At 43.8% G+C, this 27,271-nt stretch overlaps 1 protein-coding gene across 1 annotated transcript in view; it reads right to left on the bottom strand.

Moving 5' to 3' along the window:
* The window catches only part of LOC103188019 (RIMS-binding protein 2), a 53,996-nt gene that overhangs the window by 7,127 nt on the left and 19,598 nt on the right, over positions 1-27,271 (bottom strand). Inside the window, 17 exon segments of the mRNA XM_007907824.2 lie at positions 480-626; positions 868-985; positions 3,129-3,287; positions 4,204-4,353; positions 4,686-5,165; positions 5,813-5,964; positions 6,608-6,646; positions 6,649-7,446; positions 7,795-7,904; positions 8,460-8,536; positions 9,665-9,813; positions 11,086-11,287; positions 14,984-15,034; positions 15,716-15,820; positions 17,318-17,440; positions 18,020-18,109; positions 24,818-24,901. Of these exon segments, the coding sequence (XP_007906015.2) occupies positions 480-626; positions 868-985; positions 3,129-3,287; positions 4,204-4,353; positions 4,686-5,165; positions 5,813-5,964; positions 6,608-6,646; positions 6,649-7,446; positions 7,795-7,904; positions 8,460-8,536; positions 9,665-9,813; positions 11,086-11,287; positions 14,984-15,034; positions 15,716-15,817 (2,734 nt within the window). The 5' untranslated portion in view covers positions 15,818-15,820; positions 17,318-17,440; positions 18,020-18,109; positions 24,818-24,901.

Below are 27,271 nucleotides of genomic sequence, written 5' to 3' on the forward strand. Positions count from 1 at the left end.
GAATTCGGTACAGGCTAGCTTGCTCACTCCCTTAAGACAGGGCTCACGAGGCCTAAAATTCCAGCTTCTCTTAGCCTGCACAACCATTTCTGATGGTCCAGAAACATGCGGACAATTCTTACGCCCGGTATAAAATTTCCGGCTGATTTTCCACAACTCTTAAAAAGAACCGGCTTCTAACTTCAGACAGAACATAAGAAGCTTCTGTAACTCTTGTGCCATCTTCAGTTCAAAGAGGAATAACCTGACTAGGCTAAGACTAGGTGGAATTTCAGACTTTGGTGCAAGTCAATTAACATTCAGTGTTAATTAACAGTAAAAGATATAAACTGACAGATCCAAACCAAAGGGTCTGGATGATGACGTCCACGTGAATAACAAAAGTGCTTGATTGCTAACAGGCTCCTCTTCAACAAGCCACAGGCGAGTGTGAAGTCACTGATTGTGCACCAGGCTTTGCCGGGTACTTACTTACTCACCGTATCGACTCTCGGCCGCCACACTACGCTGCAGTGGCCATTTCCTGCGGCCTGCAATGCTGCGATAGATGTCGTCCCTCACTGGTGAGATGTTGCCTTCACTCCCTGAACGGGAGCGACCTTCACTGGTACTGTCCACTGTGATTTCTTAGAGGAAAGACAGAGGTCAGATAATCTAATGTTGCCACAAACCTCACTCTGGCCTCCCAGCTTCTTACAAAGGTCCTGGTTTTTTCGCCTTTTCAGTTTCACTCTAATTTACTTTTATCTTCTAAAGACAAGAGTTCCACTAGGAGAAAAATTGCTCAGGTGTATGTGCTGAATTTAATTTGGCGTGTAATACGTTTAGACCCATGTTCCAACATGATCGCTCAGGTGTTGAACTAACCTATAGAGGGGACAGTCATTGGCCTTCCCCTCGATCCAATGCTTCCGTGTGATAATCTTCGACCTGAGGAATCCACTCGGTCTGATGTCCGCCCAGTGGCTGATGGATTACCTAGAATCTAGAGGAAAAAACGCCCGGGCATAAAATGTTCAGTCACTGTGATAGAACTGTCCTGCCTTATTTTTCCAAAGGCACTAAACAACTAAAGAAGGGAGGGGAGGGAATCAAGGTGTACTGTGTAAACTCTAGGGATGTACACACAAAGCAGCAGAAGCAGCAAGAATGGACCAGAATAGGCTGCAAAATTGGTGCTTTCAGGCAAATGAGAATGCTGACGGCAATGGTCTGGCATCTGATGCGCTGATGAAGCCAGGCAGAGAGTGGTTGGTGAAGCGGGATTGTAGACAGTAAAATAAAGAAGCGTTTTTTTTTAGTGAGAAACAAACAGCAGGGAAGTGAATGAGATGGATTTGACATGCAGATGGTAGGAATGTCTATTCCACACACCAGCGATCTTTGTAGATTACTTTGCACAGACACTGTAACGGATTTAGCCACACTATTGGGATTCCAGTTTAGCTGAGCGCTCCAGCAAATCTCTTTCTCTTCACATGAGACAAGGTCCCCTTCGTTACTGTTTTCTGTGGGAATCTTCTCAGCTCTGCGTTCTGGCATCTCCCTACTCGCAGCATCTGACACAGACGTGACTTTCACATCTACTGGCTCCGCAGTGCACAACTCCTCTTCAACACTAACTTGTCTTTGTAAAGATCTCTTACGTGGCACTGAGCGCACAGAGGCACCCTTGTTTGAGAAGCCATCACTGCCTGAGCCATTCTTCTGGGCTCTTGGTACAAGCTTTAGACTTACACAGGGCTGCCGGTTAATGAACCCCTGGCTTTCCTCCTCACTTGCACAGTCTAATCCACTGTCTGGACTTCTGGTAGCCTGTCTACTTAGTCTGCTAACCCTATTTTCCCACAAGCAATCATCCATACTGCGAGCAGCCTTTGCAAATAAGCTGCTTTCTCGATCGTGCCTCTTGGATGGAATGGGGAATGACTGCTGTCTGTTTTCATCGATGGAAGGTCTGCACCTTGTGCTATAGTGCTCTGCTGGCTCCAGGTTGCTCTGTGTGTCTACCTTTGTCCTACAGGCAGTATAAGTGACTTCTTCTACTGTTAGGGCTGGGCGTTGATCTCCGGTCTCCTCGGCTAGCTCAGGAATATTGAAAAGTTTCTTACAGTGATGGTTCTGTGATGAGATCTCAAGATGCCCCTTTGGAGCCTCCTCAGCACTTTTATTCTGAAGGGAGACCTTTAGGGTGGGTTTGGTTACACGAGACATAGACAGTGTGATAAAACAATAAAATGGGAAAAAGAAAATAGAGATAGGATTAGTTTCTAGAGCCAAGGCAAGGCATGCATCGATCCCAGGTAGGGGAGTGAGTTGCTTTTAAAATGCAAATCTGTAAGTAAAGCCATGATATAGAAATTACTTGGGTTTGGAACAGAACACTGAGGACTAAAGGTTGGTTACAAACACAGGCTTTATTGCTTCATGATTTATTCATTGACACAGCAAAACCAATGCAATATTAGCATAAAGTAACATAAAACTGCATCTCTCTAAAACTGAACCGATGTCCACCTTGTGGTTGCACGTTACAATTCATCTAACATGTACAGTACACATATATATGGATCACATACACCTAGAACACACACACACACATATATATATATATATATACAGAACACTCATGCCCAAAAAATGTTTGCAACAAGAACTGGCTGTTAGTGGAAGCCAAGCCAGATATAGATTTTAGAGCAAGAAACAATGACCAAATATGAATTGATATGCAAGGCGTCTTGCTGTGGACACAACACCACAGGTGGTGTAATGGGGGGGAAAAAAAAACTCTTGGCATGTTTGGAACCTCTTTCATTCCATTGTTGGTTCTGGTGATTGCTGTTTGCGTCAAGACAGATGGTACCAGAGAAAGGGGGAAAATTCAAACCCCTTTACATTGCACGGTAACATTTCCTGAGGAGGGTGTTACCAAGGTTACCAGCAATAAGTATCTAAGGCCTTCAGCTCGTCCTGTGTTGCTCTTGTCGCTACTGATTTGAAGAAAACCCAAACAGATTTGCCACTTCTAAATGAAGATGAAAGTGTTTATTTAGAAGAGATTTCCTGACACTCACCCAGTAGACGACGAAGCTTTTGTCTGAGGGATAGATATGTGCAATGTCTCTTACCTTCAGGGCACTGTGTGACGAGGCGCTGTGCCTCCTGCGGACACCCTCTTCCAACTGCATTTCCGAATACAACTCCTCTTCATCCTCCTCCATGATGTCGGAGAGATCAGACCCCCGGCTGCTCTCAGTGTGATATCCGTCTATGTGGCTGTACTGTTGCTGTTTAGACCAAAGAGAACAAATGCTCAAGTTATTCATTAACAATACTAATAATACCTACATTTGATACAGTGCCTTATCACGTCTCCGAGACGTCTCATATCGCTTTACAGGATGTGCTGTATAGTGAATTGACTGTGTATTTTGTGGGCGAAACGCGGCAGCCAATTGTGCACGGCAGCGTCCCCACAAACAGTCGTGGATTGAAGTGACCAAATTATTATAATAATTTCTTTTGAAGGAATTATTCCCCCTGGAAAAGTGATCCACCGATCGACTGGCAACCGGGTTCCTACTTACTGCTAGGTAAACATAGGCGTGTGGAGTAAGCAAACTTGCCAACATTTCGCCCTGGTCTCTCGTTTGGAGACGAGCGCTCTAACCACTGAGCTATAGGACTCCACGACTCATTGTCTACCTAACTGACAGCCTTAAGTCACCTTGAAGTTATCTGAATAGTTCTTTGTATCAGAACATCAGAGGATTAATTTATCCCAAGCCAATGAGCTCAATTCCTCGTCTAAACAAACAGACAGACAATCAATAATAGGCTCAATAGGCTAAATGGCTTCTTCTGATTTCGAATAATTATCTGCATTTATACAGAACAGAAAAAACAGTTTGAAGCAATTTAAGCAAAATAAATTGACAACAAACGAAAGTGAATATCGGTATATAGACAAATGAGGCAGCCAAACTGTACCAGCGACATCCCATCCATAACAACGGTACGTGAAACCAATTAAGATGAATTTGGGGGATAAATGTGGAGCAAAGGTTTATCACGAGATGTGGCTCAAACGCTGAGATCACTGTCCGGTCACTGGCCCCAGGAGGTGAATAACTCAGAAAACAGGTCCACAAGACCTGAAATTGGTCATTGACGGTGCACAATTTATTTACTAGAAATATTCACCTGTCTGCCTAGCTCGGAGCCTTTCAGGAACTCGTCCACTGACATCCCAGGGCGCTTGACGTTTGCCATGTCGTACACCTCCTCTTCCTCGTCCGAGTTGTCCCTCTGCAATGCAATGCTCCTCTCGCTAAATATGCTTCTTTTTTCAGCCTGAAACCGAGCGCCAAACAAAGGTAGAGGGTGGTTGTGTTTGCAGAGATGGAGAGGTTACGGTCTGGAACTCACTGCCTGAAAGGGCGGTGGAAACAGATTCGATAACAACTTTCAACGCTTGAAAAGGGAACATTTTGCAGGGGAACGGGGAAAGAGCGGGGGAGAGTGGGACTCTCCCAAACAGCCGGCACAGGCATGAGGGGCCGAATGGCCTCCTTCTGTGCTGTAGTATCCAATGATTCTAAGAGTGTGTAACAGAGCTGTGGAGGTTGGTAGCAGAAAAAGCCTAGACAGTTGGACTGAGAGGGAGCAAAAGAGATATGACTTACCCTGTTGGTCTCCGCTACCCGTTGGGCTGCTTCACGGGCAATGGCTTTAGCGACAGTGTTTGGGATTGGTGCTCCCTGTGGCTGGGGGAGGATTCTCTGTGGAGATGGGGACCTGCCATTCTCTCGCCTGGTACCGGGCAGCCCGTGGATGTTGAGTAAAGTCGGGTCCAGTGTATGTCCGTGGACAGGAGATGGTGGATGAGTTTGCTTCCAGGCCTCAGCCCTTCTCAGAGTCGGGACTGTTGGATCTTCTTTGGTATCTGGAGCTCTGGCACTTGCTAATGGCTTGTTTCTGGGGGCAGCCCGGGGTCGGGGGATGGGAGGCACCAGGAGATCGGGTGGAATGGCGGCTACACTGGAGTCTTCAGACTCGCCTTCTGCAGACAATGTTCTCACAGTCACTTCTCTCGTTTGTAAGCTTTGTATCCTTAAAATATCCAGAGTCACTCCTTCTGCTGTAGCAAGCATCACTTCTGCTACCTACACGTTCAAAATAACACAAGGTAACTTTCCTGAAACATGCACACCACCGATAAACACAATCCAACCTCAATTACGTGTTTCCCGGTTTCGTTCCCCCCCTTTTCCCTATTATTTCTCGCAGATGAGAGGCTGGAGAACGTGTTCGTCTCCCACCTCTATCGTCCTCTCACACACCTGTGCCTGGTGGGAAGCTGCCCTGAGCTGAGACTTGTTAACTCAGCCACAGAGCAGGTGAGTCGAGGCTGGAACCAAATTGGTGACTGAACACGAACAAATAATAATCCCTTTCATTTGATACAGCGCCTTATCACATCTTCGAGATGTCTCCAACCGCTTCACAGAATATATTGTAAAGTGAATTGATGGTATATTTTGTGGGCGAAACGCGGCAGCTAATTGGGCCCAGCAGTGTCCCCACAAGCAGTCGTGGAGTGAATGACCCAATTTATTATCATTATTTTTTTTTCTCCCTCAACTTCACACAACCACCGCGAGACCTCAACCTACTCCGCTCTCACACCTTCCCAGCCCACATGCTCCCCCACAACTCTCCACCCCAACCCCCTCACCACCCCCATGAGCACATATGCACAGAAGATATGCACACAGCCAATGGTTTCTGGTGAATCGAGGCAGTTACTTACCCTTTGGCCTTTCGTACAAACGTTATAACCAGTGACTGTGGCTCCATTGGAGGTTCCCGTGGAACTGAGCACTGGTGGTTTCCAGCTAACCTGAATAGTTCCTGGTATGGATCCAGCCTGGACTGCAACATCCTGAGGAGGTTCTGGGGGACCTGTGTGCAGACACACCACCGGTCACCCACATGGCAAACTCAGTCACTGAAACACTACCTTTCATCTGCAGCCTGTGTTTGTGTTTAACCAGCTTCGGTGACGCAGTATTCATCACCATTCTGTGATCCTGAAAAGCTTTCCAGGTAGTTCCAGACACACTGCCATATCTTCCAAATTAATCTTCTCTACTGAGGTGCCTTGGATCTGATAAATAGGATATACATGTCATCACGTACTTTCAATCAAATTACTTTACCAGGATACTTACAGATTTAACTCACTCTGAGACATCCGTGAGCCCAGTTAGTTGAGAGCTTGAGACACGAGGAGTGGCTTCACTGAGCCCTTCACCTTTACGAGACTGACAGTAAACTGATTTTCCCCCCAAAATGTCTACGTCACTCCTTACAATAGGATAAGCTGACCGAAACACCCCATTACACATTTGTGGCTAAATATCGAATCAAAACGGACTGAAACCAATTTCGCATTTCTCTCGAGAAACCATAGGTTCACAGCAAATCGACACCCAACAAACAAACAAGAAAACCATTCGAGAAATGTCACATTTGGTGGGGGGGAGGGGGGGGGGGGGAGGGTGGGGGGCGGAAACGAAAGGTAAAACAATCTGCAATATCAAACCTGCAGGCAGCGTGCAAAACTCTATGACAGCTTCTTTTTCTCGCGCTGTTCCAGGGGCAGCTGCCAGGGCACCTGGTGAGGTTCGGCAACAGCCTTGATTTTATAAGTCGTGTTGGGCTTGAGATTAAAAAAATGGTATTTGTAGCTTGCTGCTTTGACAATATCGTACTCGTCCTCATTGAGGAAAATCACGTGGCTGTAGTTGCTGTTACTCGGCAACCAGGACAGCTCCGCGGACATCTGCGTGATCTTGTCCATTTTCAGGTAGGAAGCGGCCACACAGACATTCTCGCCCACTAACAGGCTGCAGCGCAGCTCGTCTGAGCTGCCCCTGTCCGTGACACTCTGAACCGATATCCGATAGGTGACGTTGACCAGATTCAGCTTCTCTATGAGAGCTTTAGTTCTGCTCCCGAACGGAATATTGTTTCTCACTTCTTTATTCACTAAAACGTTGTAGCTGCTGATGATTCCCCAACCCGGTGGCATGACCGGAGGCTCCCATCCGACGATAACACTTTTGGCGAGTTGTTTAATCAGGGTTATTTTCCTGGGGTAAGGCACAATATCTTCACCAATTTCATCAATGTTCAGATCTAAGGTCCCTGTGCCGTTATTGTACACTGGACACTCGTTCTGACCGGGCAAGAGATTCGCTGCCTTGCAATCCTGGAGAATGCTTTCACTCTCAGGGTTGATGGCTGGAGGGTTGCGATCAGAATTGAGCAAGTTATTGTCTTGGTCGTTATCTGAAGAATGAAATGAAAGCAGTTCTTCATCTTGCAATAGAGCCACAAAGTTAGACGGAACCAATCCTCTTCTGCCGTCCATAAGTTCGCCTGCAGAGAAGCAAGCGGGCGGGAAAGGGATGTCACAAGATCATTGCGATTCTAGGCAAAGGCATAACATAAACTCAACTTTCCACATAATTGCCTGGAATTTATCATTAGCAAGAACGTAAAAACATAAGAAATGCTAGACGCAAAAAAGACCAAGGTCCATCTAGTTTGCCTTCCACCTTCCTGGCAGTCACATGGACACATGTCTCGAATTACCTACCCCATGTACTATAATATCCCATAATGTTATTTCCTAAAAGAAAATTATCTAAAGCCATCTACGTGGACCCATAAGTAACAGAAACAAATTGCAATCCATTCTTTATCCATCCAGTTCAAGACACACACCTTCATAAAAGCCATCTTCATCCATGTCTCCATAAACATAGAGGTATTTCCCAGATCGCAGGGGCAGTTCTGCCTCTGGGTTTTCATTGGGCCCCTCGTAAGGATTGTAACTAGACAGAGGAAACAAACAGCAGTGATCGCTGAGGGTGAAAGCGTGACAAATGGTGAACCATTGGGAGCCAGCTTTTAACTTAAGGTGATTTGGATGAAATAATCTTTGCGTTTGATACAGCGCCTTATCACGTCTTCCGAGACGTCTCAAAGGGTTTCACAGAATAGACTGTCAAGTGAATTGACTGTATATTTTGTGGGCGAAACGTGGCAGCCAATTGCGCACAGCAGCGTCCCACAAACTGTGTTGAGATCTCATCAACGGATCTTCCTGCAAAACTGCGGGGTTATATGACCTACAGTTACACGTAAATAAGCTAAACGAAAAGAGTAAACACTCCATTTACCCAATAAGAAGGTCATGCCAGCTGTTGTGTAAGTGACAGACTCATACAGACAAAGCAGAACAGTAGTAATAATAATAATCCTTGCATTTGATGCAGCGCCTTATCAATCTTCGAGACGTCTCGAAGTGCTTTACAGAACATATTGTAATAATACAACAAATTGCATCTAAACACACGTTTAGGGAAAGAATGAAGGTGGCACCTTACCTGTAACGGGCAATACAGAGTCGGACTTTCCCAGAGTATTTGATTTTGGGGTTATCGACATCCCGTTGGTTGTCCATCTGTCGTCATAAGCAAGAGTAGTTACTGAACTCCTCCAGGACATTACAACGTGCATTTCATCATCTGAATCAACAACTCAAACGTTGGGTTTCACAGGAACCATCGATTTTAGAAAGAAAAGTATTGAAACTGACAGATGAGCTATAATTCTGGCCTTGGTGGGTAAAAAGGACACCTGTACTTTTCTCCTGTGTTCCCTCTACATTTTTATGGAGCTGTCAGACTGAATATATGGTGTTTATACGATGGAAAGTGTGAAGGTGAAAATAAAAGCTGCCATTGTGAGAACTAATCGCAGATGGAGATGATTTGTAATTTATTTACAGTTAGTATTCCCCCGATGAAAGAACCTATCCCTGACATTGTGTAATACACAATATGACTTGGCTACTGGCCACATGGGATGTGCAGACACCAGCAGAAAGAGCAGTATTTTCACCTCCAGATCGGGAGCTCCTGTTCTCAGGCAACCCTGCGAGTCGCAAGGCACTTACTACCCAGTTCATCTGCCGCAAGGTAGTTTACAATACATCCATTACTCTGAGGATCAATCACCTTCACTTCTCCCGTGAGGAAACAGAAGCAGTGACTGAAGTCTCTCTCATGTACAAAGGGAAATGTCAGCTCAGGGTCGTAATGGTGTGATTGCATAACTGCTATTTCACTTAAAAGCCGACAGTCTTCAGCTAAGCTGCCGCTGGCTGGTGATGATTTCTGCAGACTATTGCCCTCCCCAGAAAGCGGGTAGACAACACATGCTGACATAGACTGCTTTTCAGCAACACAAGGCCAACACTGAGCTGAGGTATCCTGTAACTCAAACAGGTCAAACGGCACAGATAACATTAGGCTAATGCTTTGAGTGTGGCCCTCAGGCTTCCAGCACAAGCAGCCGACGTATAATGATGAGCGCAATGGATGACATGTGACGATGAAGTTATTGACAATTGTTCATTCTAACATAATTCAGGACCAGAAATTAGATGCTGAGAAGTCTGCACCCTCTCTCTCGCTATATATTTATATATACATATATATAGTATCTCTATATAAAATCCTCGGATGGCATCCGGTCTGATTTTGTTCTGCAGCCAGACAAGCCATGACGTACATAAACACTGACTGACCTCTGAGACAAAACCCTGCCTGGAGCCACTGGGTCTGGACCGGGATAGAAACGTAGGCTTGACAGAGAGAAGCTCAGGCCTCTCACCAGATGGCTGGAGAGGTCGGATATATTCACTTATCACTGATCTGCTCCCAGGATTCTCATTGCCTGGAAATACAGGAGAGAGAGAGAAAGAGAGAGAGAGAGAGAGAGACATGTCAGCCCTTAGCCTCATTGATCAGCAACTCAAGGATCTTCTGTACCTGTAGCTACAAAGTGATGGGAAAATCTCCTTTGAATGTGTGAATTCAGCACAGCAATAGCCCCTACATCACGGTGATGAAATCAAGGTATATTCACGCAAGGCAGCTGGAGTTTCTTTTGCTGACTCTCATCTTTAGTGTAAAAACTGGACTGCTATTTTTCAAGCATGTTTCGCCATTTCAATCAATTCAAGTGGCGGGACAAATTGGAGATTCTCCCCTCCCCCCCCGCCCTCCCACGCTTAATATTTGCCGGGAACGGGATTGATGATCGGAGCAAAAACTATCAATTACAACTACGTCAACAGTAAGGGATTTTTTTCCTTTAATTTGAGAAAGTCAGTGATATTCCAAACACATTAATCATTCAGCAGAGATGTGTCAGTAAATATTAAACATCCCAAACTCCGCTGCGCAGGAAAGACACAAATTCGATCTCTCCTACTGCCAGCCCCAGTTCCGTGAGCCAACGGCATGACAGGTGGCTTTGCGGCAAACGAAGGCACCTATAAAGGCTCATCAATCTGAACTTGAAAGTGTGGAAATCTTCACAAGTCTGTGAGCCAAGGCATTAATTAACAGGTATGGATTCATGGATAAGTACAATGAAGAAAAATAAACCCTACAAAAACCAGTGGACATCAGATGAACTACGTAAGAGACATCCTGAAAAACAAGTGCAAGACACTGATTACCTATTCCCATATTCCCCAATCATCCGATTGCCCTTCCCAGATCAATACTTCTGCAACGTGTTCCCCTGGTTACCATTTTCCAGGAGGCCTGATTTTAATTTGTGAGGGAGCAGCTGATTTCTGCCAGGCCACTAAACCTATTTACGCATTACTCATTGACTCTCAAAAGGGGGTCCATAAAATAGCTGTATAATCAAGTGAAACACAGGGGGTATCTCCAGCAAGACATCGATCTGGAAAGTGATGCAAGACAGGACAACGATACACACGACAGGTATTACCAGTAACATGCGCGTGAATCATTGAAACATCTACAATAAAATGAGGCAATATGTCAGTGCAGGTTGAGCACATGATTAGTAGAAAGAAGAGGAAATCGACATATTTACAAGTGTAACACACATCAACGGCCCTTAGTTAAAGCTCGCGCGTGATTTACAAAGTTGATCATTAATCCGAAGACAACCGAAAAGTGTCCCTACCTTTTCCTATGGAGGTGGCCAGTCCATTCATCACCTGGCACTGGGATTTACAAAAAGAGCTGGGGGTCTCACAGGCTGACAAAGGGTTGTTCAGCAGATCGATGTTACCCGTTGTCTGTCGAAACTTCTCGAGCTCCTTGGAGAGGAGGTTGAACTGCTCACTCTGATTGCGGCATTTCTCCTCTAGCTCTCGCACCTTGGCCTGCACAAAACACACACGCACGCACACACACACACACACACACACACAGACACACACACACATTTGGTTCACTGACCACAGACGGGTGATAAAAGCACTGCATGCACGGAGTTGGGCATTTTTATTTTTAATCTCGCGTTATTGATTTTAGAGGGTAAGAAGCCTTCCCTGCTGTCCCCACTTGGTTTTATTGGTTATTACATTGTGGATGGATGGCTGCATTATATCCAGTCAGACTCTGAACAGAAGGCAATCTCAGATGTTTACAGACAAAAAACATCATTGCTTTTACAACTCACTATTGAAACTTAGCAATCTCTGCACTGAATGTTTAGTGTTTCTGCGAACGTGTTGACAAGGCTGCTTAAGAATCTGCCAACGCTAGATAAACAGCGCTGTTCAACAAGTTTGCAATGCAGAATCCTTCTTACGGGGCACACGGTAAATAATTCCAGCTTTACATTTTATTAATAATGCTTTTGTCCGCTTTGTCGATTTTACTATATTAGTGCGAAAACCGCATCCCAGAAAGACTACTCTCAACCTGACGAATGGAATGTCTAATTGAGTCCAACACCGAGTGCAGAGAGTTTACTTAATAATAATAATAATCCTTACATTTGATACAGCGCCTTATCACATCTTCGAGACGTCTCAAAGCGCTTCACAGAATATACTGCAAAGTGAATTGACTGTACATTTTGTGGGCGAAAGAGGTCAGGGCTCAGAAAGCTGGTCTACATGATTCGGGACTTTGTATAATTTTTATCAAGCGACCGCAGTAATTAGATGTAATTGCTACAAAATGTAAGGATATGAATTTGATTTTTTTTTCATTACAACGCTGTTACGCTTTTATGTTTGCATTTTCCGTGTACATGAGACAAGGTGACGGATACTGGGGTAAATGGTTAAGAACAGATGCATTGCCATGTTAGTGCATGCTGTAGGCCTGAGTCCATGAGTTCAGACAGCAGTTCATCAATCACACCCCTCTGTACAAGACGGTTAGTAAACATGCTAACCAGAAAGCAGGGTGGAAGCATTGCAAAGCTGAGTTTCCTCCATGTCTGCCTGCGCACATACCCTCATTTCTGCATTATGAACTATATCTTAGATCCCACGTGGATAATAATAACCCTTGCATTTGATGTAGCGCCTCACCACGCAGTCGAGACGTTTCAAAGCGCTTCACGGGATATACTGTAAAGCGTAGTGACTGTGGGTTTCGTGGGCGAAACGCGGCAGCCAATTGCGCACAGCAGTGTCCCACAAACAGCCGTGGATTGAGTGACCGAATTATTATTTTAAGATTATGTCCCCTGGTTCTGGGTTCCCCCAAATCCAGATGAAGGGTATGGTCCAACCTCAGAAAACTCCAAATGGGAGAAGAGTTTGTTCATTGTGGCTGAATCCACAAGATAGAGGAGTACGTTATCCCCAAAGTGGATACTCTCAGAAATTAATATTTCTATATTAACAGTTTAAAAAAAAAAGGACACAGCCCCAAACTTGTCTTTAATCTCTCTGATCTTCCTTCCCTCTTATCACTGGTCCTGACCTCACAATAGATTTGTCTTTGAAATAAAAAAGGACAGGCAACATCGAATGAGAAAAAAACCACTCAACTATTGAGTGATCAGAAGTGCCGAAAACAACACTGAATTATTGGCTGTCTCAACGATGCAACCACATGTCATCTTTAAAGCCCTGAGCTTCAAATAGGCTGAATAATGGCTTTTTGGAATAATCTTCCTGACAACTACAGCCCCGTGTTGGAACGTACGTTCCATCTGCAGAATCGACAGCAAGCACTAAACTGCAGATCCAATTCCCCACCCTCCTCTCTACTCCGTCCCAAAGAACAATTCTGGGGTCAGGAAACAGCAGAGAATAGGTCACAGGGGGAAAAAAAAACACGGGGTGGAAAGAAAATCCTAGGTGATGAAAATCTTATATTGCAGATTTAGATGCAGGTTCTAATCGAGAAATTAGGGTATTTATTAGCAGGTTAAAGAAACGGCAGCTTTATGATTGGAACCAAACGGAGAGAGGCACAAACACCTCCTAGCCATTGGGATGCAAGCGGCACAAGGAACAGCTGAAGCACTCGGTCACTATTTGGAGACCGTATCGTTTTTTTTTCTGCAAACAAACTAATTCACGAGAGGCTCGTTCCCGGCCTCGCGCTTTGCTGGAGAAGCAGTACGCGTTTTACGCGTGCATCAGTCGTATAGCAGAGAGCAAATGAAACAATATTCCCGGAAAGACAAAAGCTTGCGCTTGCTTCAAGGAGCGAGGGTTAAAACCGACCATCACTTGCTCCCCGAATCGCTCATGGTGCTTTTTGCTCAGAATTGTTGGAGGACAGACTGCTTTCACAAGATCAAGCACACTTTTGTCGATCTGCGTTTTTCTCTTTTGCAAGTTCTCGTAATTCACATTGTGCAAGATATTCCTTACTTAAGAGACGTTGCAGCACATGTTTGGTTTACGTTTAAAAAAAAAATCAGGTTTCCCAGGTGTATAACCAGATTTGTTGTTGTGGAAACCGACCAAGCTTACTTAAGCAAGGGAAAATCACCAAGGCAAAATAAGTTTGTAACATGCGTGCACCCGTTAATTAATTTAAAATAAAGAGAAGTGGCTTTTGGTGCGTAAAAACCTGCAAAACAGCAAACCAGCGGCTTTCCGGTAGAATAAGTTTCTGGAGGCTAACACAATGCAAACACACACCTATATGTAGCTAATACAAGAGATTACAGAACCGTTTAAGCCTGATACCTGCATGCTGTCCAAGGTGTTCTGTATCAGGTGCAAAGCATTAAAATAAAGACACGTCAGAACATTTACACATATGGACACACACACACATACACACACACAACCAACACATTTTTTCAGGGTTAAAGTTGTACACCTTGTATAAAAGCCAGCGCATAAAGTGGAACAGGTTCATGATCTCTGTGAGGTCTGACCAGCCAAGGAGAGTCATTATCAGACTAGATCCCTCCTTCATCATCTGTCTTTCCCTTCCCCTCTTAATTTTCTCTCCCTAAAGGCAGCTGAGTTCCCCTTACTCAGTCCGGCAGATGAATATCTGCATCCCCACGCTCAGAACGCCCATTGCAAACTCACTCCCAAATCATTGAAAGTTCTTCTTTGCTCGTGAGTAACTGTCAATCTGTGTAAATTGAAAAATTTGGAAGAGGAAGGAATATCAATCTGAACTTTTCCCACGGCAGACCGAACGCACAAATCGTCCTCCAAATCAACTCCGCTCCACATTGTCCGAGTGGTGGTGAGGCAGAGGGTACCAGACTTTAGCTGCGGATCCAATGGAAACACTGAGCAGATTCCTTGTTCGTTCCAAGTCAATCTCGAGCAAACTGAACTGCGTTTAGCTGGTGGATATCCCCAAACCTGGCACCGTTCAGATCTCATGTCTCCTTTGGTGTTAGAATTACAGGCACACTTTGATTCGTTCTAATAGCACCTCATGCAAGAACCAGCTGTCCGTTCCCAAGTTTCTTCTCTGTACTCAGTGGGAGATTTCTTTAGTAAAACTATTCTTAGAAGGTTGGAGCAGACAACAACGGTGTAGCATTGTGTTTTGGGGTAAAACCTCGGTCGGTAAGTATGTCCCGTAGGATTTAAAACTTCGCACACAGAGAAACCGTTACACAGTTTTCTTACCTCTAACAGCTGCACAGCACCTTCATGTTCCTTCTTAGCTTCAACCTGAGCCTGAATCATAATGCAGCAAAAAACAATCAATTCAAAGATTATTAAACATGTAACTGTGAAATACCACAGATTTACCTACATTATTACCAAGTAGCGCATCCGGCTAAACTGACCTACATTATATTAATAATAATAATCCTTGCATTTGATATCTTGCCTTATCATGTCTTCGAGACGTCTCAAAGCGCTTCACAGAATATACCGTAAAGTCAATTGATTGTGTATTTTGTGGGCGAAACGTGGCAGCCAATTGCGCAGAGCAGCGTCCCCCCAAACAATTGTGGATTGAGTGACCGCATTTCTTTTTGGAGGGATCATTACCCCTGGAAATCGATCCGCCATTCGACTAACAACCGGGTTCCTACTTACTGCTGGAGAAAACAGAGGCCGTGTGCGTGGAGTAAGGAAAGGTGCCCAATGTTTTGCCCTACCCGGGAATCGAACCCGGGTCTTCTCGCTTGTGAGGCGAGCGCTCTAACCACTGAGCTCCAGGACTCCATATTGAACGGGAGAGTCATCACATGAGAGGGTATATTCCGCATGGTGCTGGTGCTAACTTCCTCCTGGGACTATCAATCCTGGCCCCCACCCCAGGCCCCCCCCCACCACCACCCCACCACCACCCCCCACCCCAACACCCCCCCCCCACCCCAGGGCCCCCCCCAGCTCAGGTTTCCTCACCTTTTGCAGCACTTCAATTTCCTGCTGTTTTGCGTTGAGAACAGCCAAGGCTTCCTCATGTTCTAATTCCAACTGTTGCCGCCGCTCAGCAGCCTCTCGCATATGCTGTAAAACAAGGTGCACATCTGTACCGTGACTTGGGACTGGCTCGGGCCGGCCTTCTGCTTGTCACCCGTGCCCTCCGTTCCACCATCGGCGGCCGGGCTTTCAGCCACTACGCCTCGAATCTCTGGAACACTCTTCCTCCATCCACTCCGCCTTGCTCCTTTCGGCCCCATCTTCAGGTCGTGCCTGAAGGCCTTCCCGCTTGACCGTGCTTATGGTTATCCCCCACCCACCCACCTTCGCATTGGGCTCCACCACTGTCATGCGCTCTGGGATACTACCCTGCATGACGGGCACTATATAAATGCCAGTTGTTGTTGCTGTAGCCTGTAAAACAACTCTGTACAAGCTACAGGTCAGAGAGCAAGCAGTGTCCTGCACTGTGTTCAGCCACACTCACGCTAAGGTTTAATTAGCGGTATTTCTTAACAAGATTTCTTACTGCAAAATCTTGACTAACTAGCCCACTGCAACTCTGGTTCATGCTTCCATAGCGGTTCCATGAGGTTTGATGGGAATTCTTATGAGATTCCTTAAGGAATTTAACCCACAAAATATAAAGTCAATTCACTTTACAGTATATTCTGTGAAGCGCTTTGAGACGTCTCGAAGACGTGATAAGGCGCTGTATCAAATGCAAGGATTATTATTGTTATTAAGAATTATCACAATACTTTAAGTACCGACAATATAAATGTGGCCTTTCTGTGACTTGTATCTTGATGTACTATTTGACCATTTAAACTTGAGCAATTTACCATTGGAAGTCCAGTCTGTGTGAAGCAGAATGTCTATTTAAGTTTATCTTCAGCATGTTGTTGAGGGTCAGTGTGTTTGGTAGGTATCTTTGCTGCATGACAAACCACTTAGGGTAGGTGCTATTTGCTTTATGGTACAAGTTGGGCCATTGATACAGTGATGGAACAAAGTATTGGGAGTGTATAAGTCTGTGTCATTCACAACTCAGAGTCTTAGCCAACCTAGCATTTACTTCCTGATTAAAGAAGAAAGGTCCATGTTGTATATCAACATCCTTTAATCTGTCTGAAGTCAGAACGTGTCCAAAATCTGCTGTAGTACACTCTTAATTCTCTGATGGGCAAAGCAAGACTTTTGGCGAAATAACTTTCGACAGAAGCAAATGACTTGCAACAGACTGTGAAGGAACAACGTGCTGTTGCAAGTCAAGTCCCGCTTGCAGTTCATCAGCTGTTCCAGACAGTGGAGCATGGGCACAAGAGGATGTACAAGGCTTGGGAGCTGCAGGTCAGCACAAGACGTTAATCTCGTTACTGTCCTGTACGACATGCTCAGTGTCAGTGAGCTTCCCTTGAATGAACATGACTCCTCAGATGAACAGCGACCTGAAGCCCCTTGGGTTAGAAGGTCCTCGCCATCTGATCATCATCGGATTCCTTGCGGCGCAAAAGAGATACGGGATGATTTGAAATGACGGTTGCATTGTTCGAAAGGGGACAGCTTTGCCCTGCGCTCTACCTTCAGGACCTGCTCTAAGTTCTCCAGCTTGGCTTGGAGCTGGCCTTTCCCCTTTACCACCAAATCACGTTCGTGTGTCACAAGGCCAAGTGATTCTTTAAGACGATCATGCTCTGGTTTCACCTGAAAAGAGATTTAAGCGATTGGATGAGTCGCTGAGTGGCTGCCTTGGTGACTGAATGTCAAACAGAGTAACGTGGGCTGCAGGAGAAGTGGGAAGGCCACAGAATTATTCGCGCGACACACAGTGCCAGACTCCCACCACCCCACCCCCCTCGCGTTCCGAATTGCTCTCGTACTTCCCTTTGAATTTTGGTGCTGCCACATTGGCTGCCGCATTGTGCCCGCAAAATATAGTCGATTCACTTTACAGTACATCCTGTGAAGCGCTTTGAGACTTCTCAACGAAGTGATAAGGCACTATATCAAATGCGAGGATTATTATTATTATTATTATTATTACATACCACCCAACTCTCTGCTGTCAAGTGCTTAATCTTACAGAGAGGATTTCTCTAAACTAATTAATGATAATTATGTTCACGTGAGTTAGAAATCCACTTAAATTTGATAGTGGCCGTTCGTTCAATCATCACAGCTTCTCGCCATTGTTGAGCGAAGCTTCTAAATTGCTCTTAACTCGTGTTCCCGTTACAGTGGCAAATGGACACAAAGCTTTCTTTGGTGAATGAAGGCCATTACCTGCTCATATTGCAGTGCCTTTCGGGAATGGCTGCTTGACTCAACACTTGAGTGTCTCTTTTCCTGAAGAACGTTTTTCAATTCATTCTCCTGCGAACGGAAACAAAAAAAAAAAGCTGAGTAGACAGAAGGAAACCGACAAGTGCTGGCACAACAAGAAGAAAATTGCTGCTTGTCCAGGTAGGACGCACCCTACACATTAAGGCTTTGGCTTGCGGGATTATCATGAGCTGAGAGAGAAGAATTCCCAGCCCTCGGGGACTTCCGTCTGCTCCTTCAAGTCCTGTGGACCCGCCTGGCTCAGGAAATGGACAACCGCGATGACTGCTACAGAAGGTTCGAATCGATATTGTCGAGCGTGAATCTGCTGCTGTCGGAGGGATCGTCACAACAGTTACCTGCCGAACAGGATCAGGCTGCAGAATGCAAGTGAGCAGTCAGGATCCAAGGGCTAAACCAATCCTTCTAGCTTCATTTTAAAACGTTGTAAATTTAAAATGGATTTCATTGCCACGAGTTCGTATCAGCCGGGCTCCCCTGACAGGTGGCAATCTGGCTTTTGGGTCAGAGGTTAATAACTGCACCTCAACAACAGAATCCACTGGGCACCCTCCAATGTTAAATGTACCGATGTAAATTTATTATCATTTTATGACAGCAGGCGGCAGCAAAGCCAATAGTTACGTACCCAAATAGTCACGTATTCAATAGTCACGTATCCAGTGTGCGAATTAACCATTTGGGGACCAACGTTTTTGACATTCTAAACCAAGAGATGGAGGTTTTCGAGTTGGTTTTAACGATTACAAATTGGTGTCATGAACTCGATGCAGGATACATGGTAAGCGTTCAGTTCGATTCGAAACCGATTCGATTAAAATAGTTGCCACGACACGAGAGGTACGAGCAAAAAAAAAAACAAAAAAAACGGAAAGCTCCGCAATTAATGATTCACACTCCGCTCATTGTGGTTTTGAAAAGAATTACGGAAAATCCTGCAAAAGTGCAATTAAATGCATTCCCGTTGCATACCAGCGCACATCAGGTCGGTCTGAGCTCCCTTCGACAGCAGTAATATTCGAGCAGCAATGAATGGGATCTGGAGCATTAAATCGCCGCACTGCTGGATACCGAGCTGCCGCACAGCCAATCACACTGATGAAATCACATTTACACTCATTTATATAATTTTCCAGACAAATGCTTACATTAACAGTCAAACAAACAGAAAGGATGCAACAAACATCAACAACAACTTGCATTTATATAGCGCCCTTCACGCTAGGTAGCATCCCACAATGATTATTATTATTATTATTAATAGAGCGCTTCACAGTGGTGTAGTATGATCCCAAGTCAGGGGGAGACGGAGAGGGGGGAGTGTAACCCGTAAGCACGATCAAAAAAGCAAGGAATTAGGCGGGATTTGAAAGTGGGGAGGGAGAGGGCGAGGCAGAAGGAATTGAGGGTTTGAGAGTTCCAGAGTTGACATTAAACGTAAAACCGCTGAATTGTTAAAAAATCTCAGATGGTACACCCTTAACTTTTTAAAATGCTGGAGTGATTTCTGCAGAACATTTGAAGGAATGACATAGATTGGCGATAAAACGTGACTGCTGCCAAGTTATGACTACCCCAACTGATGCAGAAAGATTTCAGTACAAAACATGGCAAACCAATGTGACCAGGTAGACGAATCAGATGTGACATTGCCGTCTAGTTAATAAGGTTGCACATTGCCTGGAGTTGGGCATCTGTGGCTCTGTGAGCTGCTCAGAGTACTCTCAATTTGGCAGCATTGTTCAACGTAAAGTCTATGTCACAACCCAGGTGTATATACGGGAGAAACTACAACTCACGTTTCATCAGAGAAGCACATCGGACACCAAGACACGAGATCACTTGGCCTTAGCTTCATACTTGATTGGTAACTTGAGGTCAGACTCCATCACTTTCAAGCTCTCCGGGACTCTACACTGCGTGAAGGGCGCTATACAAATGCGAGTTGTGGTTGTAACTCACGTGCTACAGCTCTCCCTCGTCACCGTTGCTTGCGTCAATGTCTTTAGAAGTAATTTTACTTGCTGGAGGATTGAAAATAAAACTAATGTCGACTCTCGACATCTTGACATTTCATCAACAAGAACCTTTAGCATCAGTGGATACCACCGCTAACAAATAAGGAGCAGTTCTCCAGCTACACCCTGTAGTTACTTTGTTTTTAGGTACATTCCTTTAATCTCATGATATGTATTGCGCCAACAGTTCAATAAGAAATTCAGCCAAAGGAAGTGAGAGTATCTGCTCCAGCCAGGCAATTATTAATACTTCATGAGGCACCATGCGGGCTTCTTAACAGAAGACTAGAACAAACAGAATCCTGAAACCACTTACAATTTGTCAATGGCTGTGGTTCATTTCTCAAGAACTGCTTCTTTGATTCTTTCTGAAACACTTCCACAGGGGATAAGCAAGCTCCGGAACATTATTTTCGTTGCGTTGTGCGAGGATGTAGGGAGTCGCATTTAGAAATAGGCCATCAATGATGCGGAGTACTAAGAACCGCGCGCTTGGGACGTTAACGGCAATAATAATAATAATAATGATCCTGGCATTTGATACAGCGTCTTATCACGTCTTCGAGACGTCTCAAAGCGCTTCACAGAATAGACTGTAAAGTGAATTGACCCTATGTTTTGTGGGCGAAACGCGGCAGCCAGTTGCGCACAGCGGTGTCCACAAACAGTCGTGGATTGAGTGACTAAATCATTTTTATTTATTTTGAAGGAATTATTAGGAAAAGCGATCTGCCAATCGACTAACAACTGGGTTCCTACTTTTTGTTAGGTGAACAGAGGCGTGTGGAGTAAGGAAATGCCTAAGGTTTCGTCTTGCCCGGGAATCGAACCCAGGCCTCTCGCTTGCGAGGCGAGTGCTCTAACCGCTGAGCTAGTGAAGCAAAGAGAAACAAATGAAAAATATCTTTAAGCTGAAATTGGTTGATCACAAGATCTCATTTTTCTATCATAGGAGATGGAGGTGAGCAAGCTTTAGTGGCTCGGTTATCACACAATGTGAGACAAGTAAAAGTTGTTTTGAATCTATAAGAAGGATGTTAAAGCAATAGAGAAAAGCAGCGTGGGTTTACTTGGATGTTACTAGGGATGAATGAGTACAAGAGATTGGTACATTCTGTGTTACAGAGTGCAAATAACCTCAAGGCTCTCTCATAGGATCAACTGATATTGTTCCCTACTGAGTTCTAGGGCAGCCAGAGAGGCCCTTCATTAATGACTCTCAAGCGAATATGTAAACCACTGAAAAAGAGGTTCTGTAAAGAGGTATGAAATTACAAATTGAAACAATAAATAATAAATACTGGTTGGAAGACGCACTTAACTTAGATATATTTGGACATTTGCCCATCCATCCATCCTTAAGTTCTAAACGGTAGATTTGGTGTCTCAGTGTGAACACCATATTAAATTATAGATTATAGAACATGCAACCTCTCAAGGGAGAACAATATGAAGCCACTTTGCTTCCAGTATAGTCATGTGGAGCCTGGTTTATTCTCCGACCCCACATTACATCGGACATCATATATAGGCTGACACTAAAATGTTAATCTGTGGCATTATCAAAGAGCCAGTTGCATGACTGCGGTAGACATACAGCATAAATACTACATTAGAGACTCTGTCATTGACAAATGCCGACAGATGGGCTCCTACTCTTTTAGCCAGAGACTCTGAAATAAACAGCTCCATTCTGTCTCCCTATAAATACAATAGAATATTCACCAACTTTCCAAAACACCGCACTGCTTAATAAAGTCCGAACTTCAGCCTTTAGAACAGAAAATAAAAATGGTTTCATCCAATGACTCAGATCCATGTGCAGGTGTGTTTATCAATGGTATAATCAGCCACGTGGCTGCTTACCGCAGTAAGAAGAGACATGGGCTGTGTTCAGCTCAGTCTATGCTGATTGGATTACACTGGCAAAAAGGAAGATTCCCACATCGCTAACTTAAACGAATGATATCAACATCCTTTGTTGCCTGAAGACATGGGGGAGATTAATGACTCCTTGTGGTGAAATCAATACATCGTGCAGAGACTTGAATTGGCTGGGTAGTGTTCTGTGTCACCGGTGATTTCCCTGTGCTAAGAGGATAAACCCATGAGCTGCTTACACCTGTGTAAGTGTTTGCAGGTGAAACACTCAAACAGCCAACAATCTGACAGTTGGTTCCATACGACCTGGAAACCTGTAAACATTTCGCTCACAAAACATACAGTCAATTCACTTTACAGTGTATCCTTCGAGACGTGATCAGGTTCTATATCAAATGCAAGGATTATTATTATTATTATCTGATCATTCTTTTATTAGAAACCTCACGTTAATTTCTGCACAGCACAGACCCGCTGAGCAACAGCAGTCCAGCCCTTCACGACACACTGTGCCATTTATTTTCGTGTAACAAAATTAGCAGCAGCCTCACTGCAGGAAAGGCTTTCTGATTCACAGGAGACGTTTTAATGAAGAAAGCTCCTCGGCCCATTTGATCTCATCCTTCTATTATAGTGCCAAGCTGTTCATGTCCAGTGTCTTGGCCTCGACCACCCTTCCTTGGAAATCCTTTCCAGGCATTAATTAAATTGCCGAGCTTGTGATAACAAGAGAGTGAGTGAATGAGGTGGGACGGAAGGGAAGAAGGGACACCAGTTTGTGAAGTGAGCGCTATAATAATAATAATCCTTGCATTTGATACAGCACCTTATCACGTCTTCGAGACATCTCAAAGCGCTTCACGGAATATACTGTAAAGTGAAGTGACCGTATATTTGGTGGGCGAAACAGTCCCACAAACAGTCGTGGATCGAATGAGCAATTTATTATCTTTTTTTAAATAATGTTTGCATTGTGTTAAATTATCAGATGAGGCAGCCTCACTGGGTTGAATCACTCCCACAAATGCCGATTGGGATGCAAGCAGAATGTGGGAATGGATGGCAGGTAAGATTGAGTTAATAAAAAACAGTGAATATTACGTTAGTTGATGCAATCATTTTCCTTTTAAAATCCTTGCTTTTCTCTACACAGTGATAAAACTGTTTCGCTGTTCAAAATATAAAAGCACTTCAGTCAGTATCGTAAGAAAGAAGTATTTTGAACTGCAATTTTTCCCAGCACAGTAAGTGGGTTGTACGTTTCTAACTCAATCAAAATCAGCAGGATGCGTTCAGGCCGAGTGTTGATGAGATCCGTTGTTTCATATCCACAGTCCTAAAGTAACGGAAGCGCTAATTGTACTCCCTACAGTTATTGCTGATACAGGGTGTAGAGGCTTCTGCAAATCAAGAGAATCCAGAAAAGCCAATTTCTTTTTAAATCAGTGCTTGAAAGCAGACACAATCGCGTTCAACATTTATTTACTGATGTACATCAAGGCTGCTTTTCACCTCTTCACGATAGGAAGCAACAAACTACAGTTGAAAATCCCTAAAAAGTCAAACTAAGATGGGCTTGAAGTCGCTCATAAAATAAGGGTGGTTAATCAGTCTTGTTTACAGTTGTATATCTGCAGTTAAAAAAAACCAACACAACGACATGGCACAGGCTCAAACAGATGGAGATTGAAAATAATTAGGAACTGCTCCTAGTTTTTGTTATATAAGCAACACAATTTAGAGGGCAACCGTTTAGCAAATGTATTCCATGCAAAATAAACTGTGTTTTCTTATCCACTGAATGAATTATTAATGACCACTTTGTCACACAGAAGGTTAAAAAAAAACATTTTACATCAGTGTTTGGTTATGTTGATATGCTCCATCTAGTGGTTTTGTGGAACTGGATAGCAGACACTGATGCAACAGCTGCTTGTACCAAGTTATGTGTATTACTAAACCCTCTCCACTTGCCAAGGCCCTGGCTTTGAACATTGACTGGAAACTTGGGACTCCAGAGCAAACGGATTTGTCAAATTCACGGCAAATCTTAAACATTAATAAATAATAATCCTTGCATTTGATAAAGCGCCTTATCACGTCTTCGAGACGTCTCAAGGCGCTTCACAGAATATCATTAAAGAAGACACAGCTGGGTAAAATCCAGCGATCTACATTTATGTTATGTTATGTAATGGACGTTACTGGGATTGCATAACCTGTACACTTATATTAAAAAAAAGTCAATTTTGCACACTTACATAATGCTCTTGAATTGAACGATGAACTGAATGATTTGAGCCACGGGCAACAATTTCACTAGCAGTTAGAGCAACGAACCTATATTTACATATGAGACGTCGCTTTGCTATCAGAGGCACTGCTGACGGTGAAAGGCACTGGCTCTCTTGGTACATACACACGTACAAAGTGCATCCAAAAGAAGCATTTTTTTATATATAAGGAGACAGATGATTTGGCTCTCAATTCAGCAAGAATACAGTTGAAAATATGCTTAGTTTGATTACTTATCGTAGTCGCACAAATCTCGGAATTCAACGCATGGTCCCAGCTCTTCACAGAATATACTGTAAAGTGAATTGACTGTATATTTTTGTGGGCGAAACGCGGCAGACAATTTGCACACAGTCGTGGATTGAATGACCGATTTATTATGATTTGTTTTTGAAGGGATTTCAAAGCTGATGCTTAGAGTTTCGGGATGCCTACATCTCATGTGGAGCTTCTGCCCCACATTGCACTCTCCTGTCCTGACCCCAATCACCAATTTGATTCATTACACTGCTTATTTTACGTGATTGAGTGATTGATAGCTTACCAAAGACTTGCATGTTTTCTGTTTCTTCTTAACTTCCTCCTCAAGAGTCTCACATTCTTTTCTTTTCTTATTCAGCTCTGTCTCCTGTCAACAACAACAAAAAAACACATTAAAATACGCCAAGTCTGGCAAGTCGTAATACTCGATGCCGCTTCCAATGACGGGGTCATCATATTCCAGATGTGCCATGTGAGGCATTTAGCCATTGCCAACCAACAGCCAAAGCGATGGTGTTGTAGAGTGTCTTCTGGTGCTGTTTGGGGAGAACAACAGATGGCTTGGACATCATGTTCAACTAATAAATGGCAACTACATTCAAAACCTAGGCATTGTACAAGGTTGGTCTAAGGTTGATGAATGATGTTTAATTGCGACTCCTGGAGAAGAACACTTATTCATTCTTCTCCCCAGGTTTGAAGTGAATCCATCCAAAGATTTGGTTTGAAACTTCTGATGATGATAATAATAATTATCCTTGCATTTGATGTAGCGCCTTATCGCGTCTTCGAGACGTCTCAAAGCGCTTCACAGCTTATAGTGTGAAGTGAATTGACTGTATATTTTGTGAGCAAAACGCAGCAGGCTGTTAAGTAACGGTTTATCACTTACTCTGATGAATAGCAACAAAGCCTTAAGCCTTTCTATTTTCTCAGTGTCCAAGTGTCCCCGTTGTTATAAAACGTGACTGACTTAGGCAGACTGTTCAAAGCATAAGAGATTTGCCTGACACCTGAAGTGTGGGGTTCAAACACCTATTACTCGGTTACGAAACTGTCCGTTTCTAAAGGTAACATTGCCAATGCTATACTGTTGTTCAAGATGTATGGATCAAAAGAAAATGCCTCGGGCAAGAACATTTTCAGCTCCTGTTTATTTTCCGGACAAATGCACCCACAGATCATTACTACAAAGGAATCTGATACAAGGAAAGGGACTTGGGATTCAGCAAGTTTTGTTGCTTTCTACAGCAGCCTAAGTATTCTGTGACAAGCTCTCAGAACCTTTACCTTACAAAAGACTGAAGAAACTACACAGGCCCTTGTGCAGTACAAATAATTGCAAAGATCATTACTTCCCACAGTTACTTACAGAAAACCAGAGGTCTCCCGACCCCAATCGATAACTGCTGAACAATCACACCTGGAATAACATTTTAAAAGCTGACGTAGAAAGAAATCAATCAATGCTTCCAATCAATTAATGACTGGCAAAAGACCCGGAGTCTCCAAATTGCAATCCAGTCATTGATTTCACAAAATAATTCCTTTAATCTAACTGAGAACACTGCAAATTTGTAGAACTGAGACAGAGAGAGAGAGAGAGAGAAAGAACGGCTTTAAGCAGACACGGTACATTCACAGAGCGCACGGTGGGTTAAGTCAGCATGTAATGAAATGTAACACAGGGAGGAGTTTGGTTTAGCAGAGGAACTGAATGCGGAAGGGCCCAGAAGTATTAGTATGTATGTAGTGTTAGATGTGTCCATATCCTGGTATTCTCCTAATTCATGAACAGATTGAGAAAATAAGATTCAATCACAATAAACAGCATGATCATTTAAAACAAGAAATATGAGCGGTGGCCAATTATTGGAGGACTATTCAGTTGAGGAGTCTTTGCGAGAATAATTTGCTGTCAAAATAATTGCAACTGTAATAGCAGCGAGATGATACTCTACACGCCTTATTGACCTGCCAGAGTCGTGCTGTCTTTCCTGTTCAGCCCGGCAATAACAATGATAATGTCGAAAATAAATGAAATCAACATATTTCAAGATACAATTATAAAGGGTAATTAGGCTCAGTTAGTAACACTCTCAACTCTGAGTTAGGGATTTGGGGTTCACGCCCCACATCGGGAGCTTGAGCTGATAGACTAGGCTATTTCTTTTGTCAGGTTTCCAGTGGTGCTGTTTTTCTCCAATGACCGATGTCCCTTCTCTCTGTTCTGGGGAATATTAAAGATCCTATGGCATCATTTGAAAAGAGAAGGGGAGTTTTTCTCAGTGTCTTGGCCCACAGATTTTACGGTGTGTTGATTGACTGTGCTGTTCTCCTACCAACTCTGTGAAACACACTGAGATGTTTGAGTGTTAGAAAGTGTAGAAAGTGTTCATTTGAATGCAGGAATTGTATTTTTTTTGACAAAATTCAAGAAATAATCTTGTCCCAGGTTTCAGATGACACTTACTAAATGTGGGATGGATTTGGACAGCTCTTTTCAAGAGCTGGCACAGACACGATGGTCCGAATGGCCTCCTTCTATGCTGTATAATTCTATGATTCTATGATATAAATCTCCAGAGCCTTGAACTAAACTATTGCTGTGCACTCCTAGACAGCTATTAACTAATACACCCAACCAATCTTCTAGCATTAAAACCATTCTTCCTAAGTGTTTAAACGTCTGTGACCATATAACCATCTGTGCTAAGCATATACAGTAGTCAGTAGC

This window comes from Callorhinchus milii, unplaced genomic scaffold, assembly GCF_018977255.1.
Source record: "Callorhinchus milii isolate IMCB2004 unplaced genomic scaffold, IMCB_Cmil_1.0 Scaffold8, whole genome shotgun sequence".
NCBI classification, from domain to species: domain Eukaryota; kingdom Metazoa; phylum Chordata; class Chondrichthyes; order Chimaeriformes; family Callorhinchidae; genus Callorhinchus; species Callorhinchus milii.